Genomic DNA, 11,592 nt, shown 5'->3' with positions numbered 1-11,592 from the left:
GCCTCTGCAGCTATATCTCCACATATTGATTATGCCCTGGCTGAGCTGTAAATACAGTTCTGGCACAGTTATAATGGAGAAGACCTGATAGTAGTACTACTATATCAATTTTTATAAAATAACTTATGACAGTCCATAATGGATACTTCCAAACTACAAAGATTAAAAGGTAATTTTTGAATAGAGGATTTTAACTTCATATGTGATGTCTTAAAAATTTGAAAGATACTCTCGATTTTTTATGTATAAGAAAATGTATTTTGACCGAGTGTGGAAATATTTATTAATGGAGATCTCAGACTGAACAAATTTCTTGATTAAGTTGCTGTTGCTCTCTGAAATGTCAGAACAATTTTCTTGCGACAGAACAATTTTCTTGCCAAAAAATATTTCTTGTATGAATATTAGCTGGAAAGTCTGAGAAGGAGGAAAAAAACCCCAAACCCTCATTTTCTGCTATTCACTTTTATGACAGTTTTTTGATTTGTTCCCTTTTAACTAAGTCATTGCTTTTCCTCACTGTCTCATGTACAAAGCAAACTGCACACCAAAACCACACATTTTATATGATTCAGAAGGTGGAAAGGAGTAGAGATATTATTGCTATTTATTTCAATAACATTAAGTCAGCAGGTTGCCTTCCTTTCATTTTGGCAAGATAATAATTCTTATAAATGCTACTTTAATACACAATTCTTTACACACTTTATGTTCTGCTCCCACCATATGTTACATTAAATGCTAGAGAAAACTAAGTTTTGAAGAGTCTTTATTGAGCCTCATTTTCTTTCAAATATGAACAGAGAAGAAAATTATAATAGACATGAAGCTGCATCCACATACAAGTCTATACTTAATTCCAAAAATGTGTTTAGAAATTGTTTTATCTTCTCTCTATTATGGTCTTCTTACAGTGTGTGATTAGGCTAACTCAAATACATATACAAAAACATAACAGGATTGGAGGAACAGAATTCTCTGAACTGCCTGCAGAAATAAGGATTTACCTCACAAGCAAAATAAAATACAAAAAGCAAGTCTAGTAATGTTTGAAATAAACTATATGGAGAATACAATAAATCTTGAATGTTTAGGTGGAAGTTGTTCAAAAGAAAAATCCACATGACTTTGAAAAATATGGTTTAATTAGTGAAGAAACTGATACAGCCCGTGGCTGGTACGCCATTTTAGAAAGAGAAGAGGTACATTTCTGTGTATCTGAGTAAATGTCTTGAAGAATATGATTATGTGACTCAGAATAGAAAATTACTGGGGAAAATACATGTAGCCTACCTTTCTCCCCCTCTGCTCAAGTATCCAAAGGAACACAGATTGGGTATCTATTAAAAGATATAATTACAGTTTTTTAAAATGTGTCATCTATCCTCTTTCATTCTACAGCTAAATTAGCACAACCCGAGCATACAGTAAAAATATGGAGCATAAAATTAGGAATATTTTATCTATCTATATGTAATACAGAATCAATATTTAGAATGAGTATGGGAGATCAAGGCCTTGGCAGAATCCTACTGGAAATCTGTAGGATTTAGGTGCAAAATCCTACTGGGTCTTCTGCAGATGAGAAGGCTGAAATCTCAGCCGAGCTTTGGCGGGCACAGGGGCTGGCTGCTCACTGCAGACAAGAACACTTGTTGCCAAACCACACTGTTGCCAAATCTCTAACGGGCCTGCTCTGCTGGGGCCTCACCCCCCAAGGTGCTGAAGGCTGCACAAAGGCTTTCCCGGATTCTTTGCACCAAGGGAAGGTTTCTTCTGCCAGGTTTGTGAAACAAACTCCATTGCAGCTAGAATTGTTTCAGAGCAAGCAGATAGATGCTACCCGGTTCTCTTGAAACTTAGTAGAAAGCTTCACTACTACTTGGTGATTAAATTTTGTCGTGTTCTCTTTAAGATAGAAGCTACATCCACCTTAAGATTTTGAAACAGCTGTTTTATAGGCGAGAAAATTCCACAGTGTTGTACCTTGCAAAGTGGGGAGTTTTCTCCTGAAATGGGCTACTGTGTAAACCATGGGTTTGCCGCTACCAGCAGTAACAAATAACAAGTGCTATCAAAGCAGTACTAGAACTGGAGCATTCCTGTATTTCTAACTGTAAGCCTGCCTTTGTTTCCAGAGAATAAGGAATTCTGAGAAAAGGAAACAGGTCTTTGGCATGACATATGCTTTCCACCTTCATCTTAGTACCTTCTTTTGAAAAACAGAATGATGGAAGTGTTCTTTTTCTGCTGAGGCAGTCACTCCTCCTCATCAAGAGAAGCATGCTGCAAATTGGAAACAAAACAGGAAGTCCCGTGCATATTAAAACCGAATGCATGAGGTGTATGAAAGTGGGTGCAGATGTTAAAGTGCCAAAAGGGAAAATTATCTTTTAGGGCACTACTGTACGGGACAGCGCATTCCCGTCCGTGCACACCGGTTCCATCCAAACCCCCCACCCCGCGAACACCAGCACGGAGCGACGCACCCGCCCGTGGGGCCCGTGCCCCCCGCAGCTCCTGCAGGCTCAGCCCCCCATGGCGGGGCTCGGCTCCCGCCCGCACCAAAGGGCCCGGGCAGGGGGTGCCCGGGGGAGCCGTGCCAGGCGCGGGGCAGGGATGCCGCGGGGCGCAGGGCGCTCCCCCCCCGCTGCCATGGGCTCTCCTGCCCCCCGGCCCCGGTTGTTACATGCCGGGCATCCCCCCAGTCCCCTATAAAAGGCCAGAGGGCGGGGAGGGCCTGACGGGGGGTCCGGGCGGTCGCTGTGGTGCCATGGAGGCGGCCGAGGCCACGGCGAAGGCGCTGCGGGCACCCAAGTGCTCCCGCTGCCGCAACCACGGCTTCGTGGTGCCCGTCAAGGGCCACGCCGGGCACTGCCGCTGGAAGCTGTGCCTGTGCGAGAAGTGCTCGCTCATCACCGAGCGGCAGAAGATCATGGCAGCCCAGAAGGCGCTCAGGCAGCAGGAGACGGAGCCGCCGGCCAGGGCGGGCGCGGAGCCCGTTCCGTCGGGCGAGGGCCGTGGGGCGGCTGCGCGGGAGGACGGGGCCCCCGAGCACTGCAGCCACGAGAGGAAGAAGGGCGCCCAGCCCGACAGCGGCGGCAAGGGCACGGCATGCTGGGCGCCACCGCCACCTCCCTTCAGGGACGACGGTAAGGACCTGTCCCAAAGCCTCTCCCCAGCATCTCCCTCTGTTCTCTTTCGCCTGTCAAAGGCGCCACTTGTGCATTTCGGGGATTCCTCAGGCTGCGGCTGCCCGGAGAGCGCTCGCTCCTGCATTCTGTCCCGCTCTCTTTCCCCGGAGGCACTGGGCTGGCATGTGCCTTCTGCAGCCTCATCCCGTCCCTGGCAGCTTCGCAGCGCGGCGCGGGAACTGCGTGCTCGGCCTCGCCGCCCCTTGCGAGCTCGAGGCTTAGGCAGAGTGGCTTTTCACTGAGAGGGAAGTTAATCTGGGAGTGCAACAAAACTGGACCTGCTCCGCTTGTTTCTCTGAGCGCTGTCACAGTGTTTATAAACTCACAGGCACAAAATTCCAGCAACAAAAGTGCTAAGAAGTTCAGTGATAGCATGTAAATAGGTAAGGTACTGCTGCAGCTGTCTGTAGCAAGCATTTCATGCTGGCACTAAAAGAAAAAGACCTTTTTGCCTTAATTCATGCCTGTAGCAAAGACTAAATTTGGTTGGGATGACTTGATGTAAAAGTGCATTTGGTATTTAAGAGCAGGGCATAAACTTCTCAGGTGGAGCAGTTGTGTGGTCTGTCATCTCTTAAATGGCTTCCTTTAATAGAATCTTTAATGTGACTTGTCTAATTTATTATAGTAACTCCATTCTATTACTATAAGAATGTTGCAGAAATTCTTACTGATGGCAGTAGTCATGAATCTGAGCCTCTGGAGAGTTGGTAGTCTGTAAGACAAAATGTTGTTCTGAGAAGACTTATTTTGGACATCTGCAGTCCCCAGAGAATACTGTCAATAACTTACCTTTTTGGCTTTCTTTTGGAATAAAAGTATGTTTATACATGACAGTAGTGATACAGATGTCTGTCAGTCCTTCTCTTAACATTTCTAACCTGCTGACCAACTTCAAAAAAAGATTAGGCACAAATTACAGCACTCCAGAAGTAAACCTTTCAAAGGAAATTCTTTGCCTTCTCTGCCAGTCGGAGGATGGGGCAGACAAGAGGGACCCTATTTACACTCAAATAGCCACTCTTTCTCCTAAAATTTCAGAGAGGCCATATAAGATTCAAGATGCAAGATAAAAAGTGAAGTAACTAATTGCTGTTTCTGATTTGTTTGTGTATGACCCTAAAACGGAGTGTGCTGTAAATTAACCTAAGAAGTGGCAGATAGGACTGCATTATTAGAACGCTCGAAAGTTAGAACTCTGCTATTTCTGTGGAATTTTGTTTTAAGTACCACTAGAGTCAAAAGTTAAGGTAGGTTGTTTTGTTCTTGTTGAGGTACTGAAAGAATAAGATTCTGCAGCCAGTGCTTTACTAAGGATAAACTTCCCAGTGCACAAGACAGAAAAGTTCTGCAGCTACTTCTATGTAACTCCATAAAATTACATGGATAATTTTATTTGTTCTTTTCTCATTATTCCCTAGCTCACCCTGCTTTTCCTGCAGAATACACTGTAAACCCAGAATACCTGGAGAGAGAAATCCCAAAAGTGTACCCGGGGTGTTCTGGGGTATATCCTTACCACCCATTTTCCCTGGGATTTGCCATCAATGAGTCAAGCAGTGGGGAAGCTCCATCACCTCCAGGGATATCACTTCAGAGAGGATTCCGACACATTCCTAGCAGCTATGTGCCAGGGAATGCAACCACTGTATCAGTGAGTAGCATGCTTTTAATTACCTGTGCTAATACTGCTTTATTTTAGCTGCCTTCTCTCTGGTGAAGTAACCATGAAGAGTCTTTTTCCTTATCAGTTACTTCCATAGCATTTTGATACATTGCACTGAAGAAAACATTAGCAAATAGTGATGTTAATAATCTGACCTGCTTTCAGTGCAATTAATCAGTTGATGTTAAGGTAGAGTGATCTGCCTCAAGACAATAAACAATAGATCTATTATGCTTGTATAGAAATTCCCTGTCACATTTTAGGGGTTACTGAGAAAGAAGATTGCTGCTCCTGGTTTAAACCAACTACTCCAATGAGATGCACGAACAGGTGACAAGTATTTAAAAGGATCAGTTTTGCTCTGACATGGTCTGAGAAGTTCTTGCTCCTCAGTTGCAGCATATTATCCTGTGCCCAGGCTTTCCACATGCCAATATGTGCACTGACATGGCAGCATATGGACAAAACCCCTGATAATGCAGGTGTATCCTGGAGAGAGTCTTTAGATGGAAGGTGATCTGCTTCATGTGTTTCCCCAGGTTCCAGATGGAGCTGGAGATTTCCCTCAAGGATACTACACTCCTCTGCGTCAGTTCATCCCACCAGGATTTCTGACAGGCATTCATTACATCCCAGCTCCGGTTTCACTGAACATCCTGGCTGAAACAACCAAGGAAGTGAATGGTAAGAGAAAGTCGCTGTTAACCTGCTTTCAATACCTAACCACAGAGATGGAAACCCAAGAGACCCTGATCCTAGCTAGTTTTGACCTCTGTGATTGAAGCCCTGACTCCTGGGCCAGACTGTAGAGCTCTGGGAAGGGCTGACCCAGGGGAGGCAGCCTGGCAGGCTTGGGCTTTCCAGCTGACAAGCACCTCAATCTCAGGCAGATGTCAAAGGCCCCAGGACTCAGAGCTATTCCAGAAAATTATCTCTTGATGTTCTCAAAAAGAAAATATTTTGCGACATAGCTAGTGTGCAGGGCATATCTTAAAAATTATTTGGCTGTGTTTCAGTTTAGACAAATTGTTAAAAAATAATGCAGACTAACACTATGGACAATATGAAATTTCTTGCTCATATGAAAATCCTAAATTTTAATTGCTGGAAAAGAAAGATTGAATCTTCAGAATCTCTGATTCCCACAGGATTTTAAATTTCTGTCATAGATTAAGTCTTTATGCTCCTCTATTTTAAGTCTCTTTCATGTACTGTGCCTACATGTGGACATATTTGTGATTATATTAGCAAGTTTCTCATTTGGCTGCAGCTAAGCTCTGACCACAAGAGGGTAGACCTGCTCAGAGAATTAACCACTAATACTGGATGTGTAAATAGCCAGTTTTATTTTAATTTTTTTTTAATTGTAATTTTTTAAAAATGAAGATAAATAAATATAACTTTCTCTTCTTGAACATGAGAACAAAAACCATTAAGTGAGCTGTTTATGAAATAGATTACAACAATCACCCACTGAAAAATCAAGAGGGAAGAGAAAGAAGTGAAGTAGAATGATCTCATCTTAACTGAAAAGATTGTGGTGGTGGTGGTGATGTGGGACAAAATGTAAATTGGGGGTTTTTGGCCTATTTTCTCAACAACATAAGGCTCATGCAGCCTCATTTTCTTGTAATGTCAGTCCTCTCATAACTCTTCAACCCATTAGCTATTTTCAGCCAGGCATATCTGTTGTGATCACATGCCTGCACACTACTGATGTGCAAGGGCAGTAGATGCCTCCCACTGAAGCATTTGGTTGCAGCCACGTTGTGGTGCAGGGCTGGCTGTGACCCTGCACTCAGTCCCTGACTGGGGTGTGTGTCCCTGGGCCAGCCACAGGGTGCCTGCCAGCCAGCCCAGCAGTGGGGATACATCCCCCCAGCACTCGGGGCATCCCTGCTCCTTGTCTGGCTGGAAAGCCAAAGGAAAGGAAGCAGGAGATGTGCTGGACAAGGGCAATGTGGAGAATATGGCAGGGTGGGGGTGTACAGACATTATAGAAATGTGAAGTTATTGGGAAACAGAGGAAGTCCAGTCCTGCACTGGTAGGGTGAAGTTGTACTGGCCAAAAATTGATGAAAACAGCCAACTGGAGAAGAAACATCAGTAGAGCAGCCTCCCCCAGGGAGCAAAATGCCATCTAATGACCTCAGGCCTTAACACACACCAGGGAAATCACAGCCCAGGCACAGTGCCATAGGAAACAATGCATCATGGATTGTGTTGCTCAGAGAACAATCCAGTTTCCTTAGTGCTATGGAGAAAGTAGAAATTAATTCTACTGCATAGCATTTGTGCTCCAGGATATGTAGGAATTTGCAATTGTAACCGAGTGAGGGGGAATAATTCTGCATGACGTCATGCAAAATAGCCTGGCAGAAGATGCAGATGTAAAGGGAAGAGTGAAACTAATAAATTCTTTCTGGAATTCAAGATGCTTGAAAAAAGAGAAAAGCTGTTATGTGTAATGCATGAGGATGTGTTAGGATTGCATAATGTCTTTTCTTTTTTCAAAATGGAACTGACTCCAACCTGCAGTTAAACTTGGGGACATTCTTTCTCCAGAAACCTCCAGAACTGAGGTGAAATGGGCTTTCTGGCAAAACTGTTGCAGGGAGATGGATATAGAAAGCCCTAGCAGGGTGACAAGTGGTGAGGAGAAGTATTTCTGATCTCTGTCTGGAAGGAGATCGCAGATAAAAACAAAAAATTGAAAACTGGATGCAAGTGTTACCTGAAAAAGATGCTCCTAGGGTAGAAGATGCTTCCAGAAAGATTTGAGTTAATGAGGCCAGTTCAGTTTACAGGGGTGGTGTGAAGTATAGACATGTTGTTAGACAAGTCCATGCAGTATTGACTGGTTGTGTTACAGAGATTGACAAAATAAATACAAGGTACGCCCAGTAAAACAGCCGGTACAGCATCTGATGGTAGACTCTGGTTGCAGATGGTTGGCTTTCTAAAAGAGCAAGCCACAGAAAACCAAACCCAGGTTGCCTGTGAAGAGATGAGGGAGTTTTTAATGCAAATTGCCAAGTAAATACTTTATCAAATAAAAATCCCTAGTTGGATTTTAAAATGGATTATGAATCAGTCTGTGGAGGCCTTTGAGAATTCACAGGAGTGTTAAAAAGGCATGGCATAGGTTCATTGTGGGTAAGTGGGCAGAAGTGTCTGCCTCATACTTCTATTCCAGTGCAGCTTCAAATGTGGAAATGTGATTGATTCCAGATGTAACAAGAACTGAAACAGAGGGTTTGGGGTTTCTGCTTCTTTATTTGTGTTTAACTCTGATATTTTTCCATTCTTCATTTTAGCCACTGAAGCTGACAGTGAGGATTCAGGGGTGGTTCATGAATGTGGCCAACCTCCTTCTTCCCCAGAATAAACAGGAAGAGACCAATCCATATATTATACACAATAAATGGGCTGGAGAAGAGCTGAGAGCAGGCAACACTGTTTCCATTTCTGAGTGTTAGTTAATGAGCGTAGAGTGACACTTAATCACTGAGCAGTCACAACAGCTAGAAGGGGATTAGTCCCCTGCCTCACTTTATGATCAATGTTCGAGCTACCAGGCTCACAGCTCTGCCTCCCAAGCACTACAAAGCCCATGTTCCTAAAAGGTTTTTCAGTGGAAGCAACAAATGATTATGACTCTGAATTTGTTCCTCTGCTGAGGTTACCTGGCTCCCAGACCATGTCTCTGAGCCATGTGCACTCTGCAGCATTTTCATGTTCATGACAGTAGTCACAAAGATGTTGTTTGTATCAGTTTGCTACAAAGGAAATCTGGTTCTCAATGTTACAGAAGAGTTCAGGATGTGGAGCCTGAAGACTGTGAGAGAGGATGAGAAGCCCAGCCTGGGTTGCTGATGCACTTGGTGCCTAGGAACATAACTGAGCAGGGCAGGGATGGGTGGGTGCTGTTTGGAAGGACACAGCAGGAATGTCTTGAAAGGCCTGGTGCCTCCACATTGCTTCTGGCTCCTCTAAGGCACCTGCTGTGTAGGGTGGGGACAAGTTATTTGGGATCACCTCTTGTCACAACAGGCTTCACATCTGACATTTTGAATGTCCTTGATGATTTATCCATGATTTCAGTGTTGTTTAACTCAGGTCAGCTGAAACTGAGCAGTGCTGTTTGTTTGTAAAGGGCTCCTGTAGACAGTTTTACACGTGTGTACTGGAAGCGCACTGTGGCATAGCCAAGGTATGGAGAGATTTGCCCAGCACAAAACACCAGTTACAATAATAATTAGTCAAATCCATCCATACTATGATTTTCAATTATAATCTTCAATTAAAAATGAATGGCATATTCCTCTACTGTTTTTCCTGCATTAATTGGTTTTGTATCAAGTGGACAGTTGTTAATGTTTGAATAATTGGGGTGGAACTTTTGTATAATTAAAAAAGATGCATTAAACTGTTGTTATGGTTTGATGTGTGTCTGCATGTAATTTTTCTAGCCAAATGTCATATGTTGCCCTGAACAGCTCTGTGTAACAGACTTGTCTGGAGAGAGATTTAGGCCTCAGTATTTTTTTTCCTACATCTTTCTGCTTCTGTAGAGGTGAGCGCAGTAAAATAAACAGACTTCTTTTCTGATGTTTGTAAGAAGGAAAGAAGTTCTGCTAAGCTGAACATTTATCTTTTGTTTAATGTAGTAGGTGATCTGCTGGAATGCTTTGCAGTGCAGTGTTCTGGCAAAAACGTGAAAGTGGCAAATTTAGAACTGCCACAAGATAAAACCAGAAAAACTCATTTATCTAGAGCAAAGAATCTGATGTACAACTTGTTATAGTTTAGATTTACAATAGGATCTTTGCTGCCCAGAGCTTTCCAAAACTTCTGTCTGCTTGGAAAGCTCTGGATACCTCTTTCTTTTCAAAATAGAATAATCTACAAACAGAAATACCAGCAGTGCCCACAAAGCAGGTTCCTCTGTGGATGGAGGCTTTGGTTTTTATAACATAATTATTTAAGAAAATAGCAATGTTCAGGATGAATACTTGAACCAGCTCCTTCCCAGATATTTTTCTAAAGTCATATTCAGTGTTGTATTACTCCTTAAATCCCAAAGCAAGGTGGATTCCAGCCCATTTCACTGACTGTAATGCACAGTCACTGTAGATACACTGCACATATACCACTGTTTGCTCTCTGTTTTACTGGGCCAGTGACTGCTTCCAGATTGCCAAGTCAAACTCCTTATTTTCCTTTTCCTCCATCTTTCTGAACTATCATCAAGTGAACCAAAGCCCTTCCTTTGGCTGCTGGAAGGACGGTCTGGCAAGGGTCTCCCTTGCTGCACTGCTGCAGATAAATGGGCATCTCCAGAGGGAAGTAGCTTAAGAAAGAGCAACTAAACTGAAAAGATGGAGAAGTTGATCATAGGGGGAGTCTAAAGTCAGTTTTAGAACATACCAGGTGTGGCAGAGCAGCTGTAAAACCATTAGCAAACCTTGCTACTTTATACACCTGAAGAAAAAGAAGGTGACTGGGGCAAAGGGTCAAGTGATTTTCACAGAATCACAGAATGACCAGGTTGGAGGGGACCTTTAACATCGAGTCCAACCCATGCCCTAACAGCCCAACTGAACCATGGCACTGAGTGGTACGTCAAATCTTTTTTTTAAACACATCCAGGGATGGTGACTCCACTTCCCCAGGCAGATGATTCCAGTACTTTATCGCTCTTTCAGTGCAAAACTTTTTTCTAACATCCAACCTAAATCTCCCTTGGCACAGCTTAAGTCTCTGTGTTCCTACTGTAGGGAAACAGTGAGACCAATCCTGCTTAATATGCTTAATCCTGTCATCAGTCAATTGTGTGTGGTGTCATTTCAGATTTGTACACTTCAGGAAACTTGTCCCCAAGTTCTTGCACCTATCCCTGCCTAGAGATGTAAATGACTTGGTAAGAGAATTGAAAGTGGGTAACTCTCCAGCTGACAGGGTGGAGATATCTTACGTGGATAATTCAAGGTTTCATTCTTCCACTTTGTGCTCAGCTTGTCCATTTTAACCAAGGAAAAAACCATTCCTTGACAACTGGCATTTCATACTATGCACTTAAGGACTTCAAAGTGAGCAATTTTAATTCCAAACTTAGTGCCAACTAGTGTTTCCAATAATTAAACTCTGTGATCTCTTCTGACTCCATTTATTTAAATAAATGACTTAGGGATAATGAAATCAGTTTGGATTGAAATGGAATTATTTGGGTTAGACAAGTCACTCAGAGGTTGTTCCAGCCTAAATCATCCCAGAATTTTATTGTTTTTTATTAAGGCTGAATTGACACAGACTTTGGCTGAATTAATAAAATTTGTGAAGGAAAAGGAAAGGATTCTTTTTGCTTCTGAAAACTTTTTGCATACAAGCTGCTACTGGATGCAGTAGGAAATCTGTATATATGCAGTTGTCATCATCACAATTTTCAGATTTCTGAGGATTCACTCCCTTGAGCTGAACTCCTGCAGGTGTGATTCCTAACACCTGACACTTCTGTCAGTTCTCTGTCCTTGCTGCAAGTCCCTGGGTCCTCACAGAGCCACAAGCTCTTTTTTGTTCCTTGAAGGAGAAAACCTGGAATTAGGAGGCAGCTCTTTAACATTTACTCCCACCACTAATTTCATTACTTTCAGTGGAATTCCTTGTGAGGGTAGAGAGAGTGGACAGCATTGGTTACGTATAGAAGTTTAGGATCCAGATTTTATGGAGAGG

General features: G+C 43.0%; 1 protein-coding gene across 1 annotated transcript; it reads left to right on the top strand.

The window, feature by feature from the left end:
• Nucleotides 1-2,689: 2,689 nt before the first annotated feature.
• Nucleotides 2,690-8,747, top strand: DMRTB1 (DMRT like family B with proline rich C-terminal 1). Its single transcript, XM_030953544.1, has 4 exons — nt 2,690-3,152; nt 4,616-4,848; nt 5,400-5,544; nt 8,178-8,747. The coding sequence occupies exons 1-4, from the start codon at nt 2,690-2,692 to the stop codon at nt 8,246-8,248; spliced, it is 912 nt and encodes a 303-aa protein (XP_030809404.1). The 3' UTR covers nt 8,249-8,747.
• The last annotated feature ends 2,845 nt before the right edge of the window (nt 8,748-11,592 follow it).

Source organism: Camarhynchus parvulus, chromosome 8, assembly GCF_901933205.1.
Source record: "Camarhynchus parvulus chromosome 8, STF_HiC, whole genome shotgun sequence".
In the NCBI taxonomy this organism is placed as follows: domain Eukaryota; kingdom Metazoa; phylum Chordata; class Aves; order Passeriformes; family Thraupidae; genus Camarhynchus; species Camarhynchus parvulus.
Note: the sequence above shows the minus strand (reverse complement) of the source record. Positions and strands in the feature narration are given on the sequence as shown.

Bases quoted from the DNA above. Each gene is read 5' to 3' on its own strand.
- DMRTB1 (XM_030953544.1), top strand. From the start codon at position 2,690: ATGCCGGGCATCCCCCCAGTCCCCTATAAAAGGCCAGAGGGCGGGGAG. The intron at 4,849-5,399 runs GTGAGTAGCATG...GTGTTTCCCCAG, and splicing joins GGAATGCAACCACTGTATCA to GTTCCAGATGGAGCTGGAGA. The intron at 5,545-8,177 runs GTAAGAGAAAGT...TCTTCATTTTAG, and splicing joins AACAACCAAGGAAGTGAATG to CCACTGAAGCTGACAGTGAG.